The sequence below is a fragment of the Cornus florida genome, unplaced genomic scaffold (assembly GCF_030987335.1).
Source record: "Cornus florida cultivar Cherokee Brave unplaced genomic scaffold, ASM3098733v1 CherokeeBrave_3.0.0_Hap2_Chr08, whole genome shotgun sequence".
Classification (NCBI taxonomy): Eukaryota; Viridiplantae; Streptophyta; class Magnoliopsida; order Cornales; family Cornaceae; genus Cornus; species Cornus florida.
In genome coordinates, this window is record NW_026775578.1 from 32,198,161 (window position 1) to 32,200,753 (window position 2,593).

Below are 2,593 nucleotides of genomic sequence, written 5' to 3' on the forward strand. Positions count from 1 at the left end.
TCTTTACATGCCTAACACAATTCCAGGATTAAATAACAGTAAAATTAAAACTGGTTCGCATGTTTTATATGATTAAAACAGTAGGTGTTCGCGATGTGGTATTTGTTTGATTTAAAATCTTCTTTGCATAATTCTTGTTGTAATTGATGTTGTTTATCAAATAATGAATTTTATAATCTCTGATAGGGAAAAATAACCCTAGCCTATCTTGACTTAACGAAAAAGGTAATTAAATATTGACCGGCCACCAGATTTCTCCAACTCTCAGACGATAATATCTCGTTATCAAGGATAACCATTTCTATTAGATAAGAATGATGACAAATCGTATCTAGGATAGGATTTGTCATGGGGTAAGTTCAAATCTTATCAAGGATAAGATTTCCACGAGATAGGCTCCATGGGCAAAGGACGATGAAATTCCCTTATCAAGAATAAGGGAAGTGACTATAAATACAAAGACAACTCGGGAACAAGGTACAAAAAAAAAAAACTCCTACTAAGCGAATTATGATTAAAATTCTCTATCGAGAACCCTTACTAACTTGATCGTCAGAGGGTCAACGACCGGCACCACACCGGTGTTTGACTTAGCCATCCTTGTTTTGCAGGAAACGGTGTCGTACTAGACCGTGGCGAATTTCAACCTCAACAGTTGGCGCCGTCTGTGGGAACGACGATTCCCTTGAATTGATTTATTACTCGTTGGGTATAGACGTTTGCGGTCTGGTATGGTTACTGAAGGAACACCGTCGCAAGGATCTGGTCAAAGGGAAGAGTCGGGTGAAAACCTAGACGTCCCAAATGACCAGACGCGGTTTGCAGCGTTGGAACTACAGGTCCAAACTCTGAATCAGGGTATGGACCAGTTGATACAACAAAATGCAGTACTCCTGCAACACCTTGTTCCACCGATTTAACAGAGCTTGCCACGCCAAGACCTCTCGAATCCAAACAGGGGTAATGGGAATCTGGAAGAGCAGGATACTCATCCTCCCCGACATGAGACCGAAGTAGAACAAAGCCAGGTGGGAAACCGACATAGAGAGGTGATCCACCCCTCTCTTCCACGGAGTTCCTGACCCCATGAAGACACGATTGTCATTGAAAAGACCGAGGAGATTTCCCACGTTGACCTAGAGATGCAGGATCTCAAGGCAAAGATGGAGGGTGTGATGCAGGCCATGAAGGGAAAAGGTATTGCAGCCATAGATGGTTTGGTGCAGAAGACCAATTTGCCGTTCAGCCCCTCGGTTATGAAATGCCCTTTGCCAAGCAAATTTAGAATGCCCACAATTGAGAGTTTCGACGGAACTAAAGATCCCCTTGACCAGTTGGAGACTTTTCAGGCGCTTATGCACCTACACGCGATGCCGGATGAGATCATGTGCAAGGCTTTCCCAACGACTCTCAAAGGATCAGCACGGGTATGGTTCAACAAACTAAAGCCAGGAACCATCGAAACCTTTGAAGAATTGAGTAAGGGCTTTATGGGCCATTTCATTGCTGGCCAGAGGCATAGAAGGCCGACTACCCACCTCCTCATTGTGAAGCAACAGAAGGGAGAGTCACTGCGAGATTATATTAGTCGTTTTAACACGGAGATATTACAGGTGGAGGAAGCGGATGACAAGGTGGCCCTAGCCGCCTTCATAGGAGGACTCCAAACCTCAAGATTCCTCTTCTCCTTATCAGAGGAACCTTCTACCAGTATGGCCGAGTTATTGGTTCGAGCTAAAAGACATATGAATGCTGAAGATGCAATGATTGCGAGAAAGTGAAAAGAAGGGGAGGATAAAAAGTCAGATAAGAAAAGGCCGGCCCTGACGATCAAAGATGAAAAAGAAACCAAGTATAAGAAACCCATGGTCAACCAGAATGAAAGGGCGTCTCGTTATAAGAACGCGGAGATGTATACAAATTACACTCCTTTAAATATGCCAATAGATTAAGTTTTCCTGCAGATCCAGGATGAGCCATATTTGAAATGGCCACCGAAGTTGAAGTCAGATCCTGCAAGGAGACCTCGTGATAAGTATTGCAGGTTCCATAAAGACCATGGGCACGCTACAGAGGATTGCTTCGACCTTAAGGATCAGATTGAGACTCTGATCCGAAGGGGGCACATGCGAAAGTTTATTATGAGGAATGACAGAACCGACATTAACCCACTAAGAGCATGCCGAGACAACCGCCTTCCTGATCAACAACCAATAGGAGAGATCAGGGTCATAGCCGGGGGGTGTGCAGGAGGTGGAGAATCGAGCTCAGCCCGTAAGGCCTATGCTAGGAGAATGCGAAGCTCATCTGGTGTGCAAAGTAGGAGTACAGATTCAACATCCAAAGATGCCTCGTTTAGGTGATTCAATTATTACATTCTCAGATGAAAACATGAAGGATGTGCAGCAACCTCATGACGACTCTTTTGTCGTCACCATGATGATCGCTAACTATAATACTCGGCGAATCTTGGTAGATAATGGAAGTTCAACTGATATCATTTTTCTTGATGCATTCAGCAAGATGAAGATTGGTAAGGAGAAACTCAGACCTACTAGATCACCATTGGTGGGATTCACGGGAGACAAGGTCT

General features: G+C 44.1%; 1 protein-coding gene across 1 annotated transcript; it reads left to right on the forward strand.

The window, feature by feature from the left end:
- Window positions 1-731: 731 nt before the first annotated feature.
- Window positions 732-2,363, forward strand: LOC132270005 (uncharacterized). Its single transcript, XM_059771229.1, has 4 exons — window positions 732-839; window positions 924-1,028; window positions 1,113-1,727; window positions 1,965-2,363. Exons 1-4 carry the CDS (start codon window positions 732-734, stop codon window positions 2,361-2,363), a joined length of 1,227 nt encoding a protein of 408 aa, XP_059627212.1.
- Window positions 2,364-2,593: the final 230 nt, after the last annotated feature.

Excerpts from the sequence above, each read along its gene's own strand:
- LOC132270005 (XM_059771229.1), top strand. The coding sequence starts at position 732 with ATGGTTACTGAAGGAACACCGTCGCAAGGATCTGGTCAAAGGGAAGAG. Across the intron at positions 840-923 it reads TTGCAGCGTTGGAACTACAG|AGCTTGCCACGCCAAGACCT; the intron begins GTCCAAACTCTG and ends CCGATTTAACAG. Across the intron at positions 1,029-1,112 it reads CCGAAGTAGAACAAAGCCAG|ACCGAGGAGATTTCCCACGT; the intron begins GTGGGAAACCGA and ends GTCATTGAAAAG.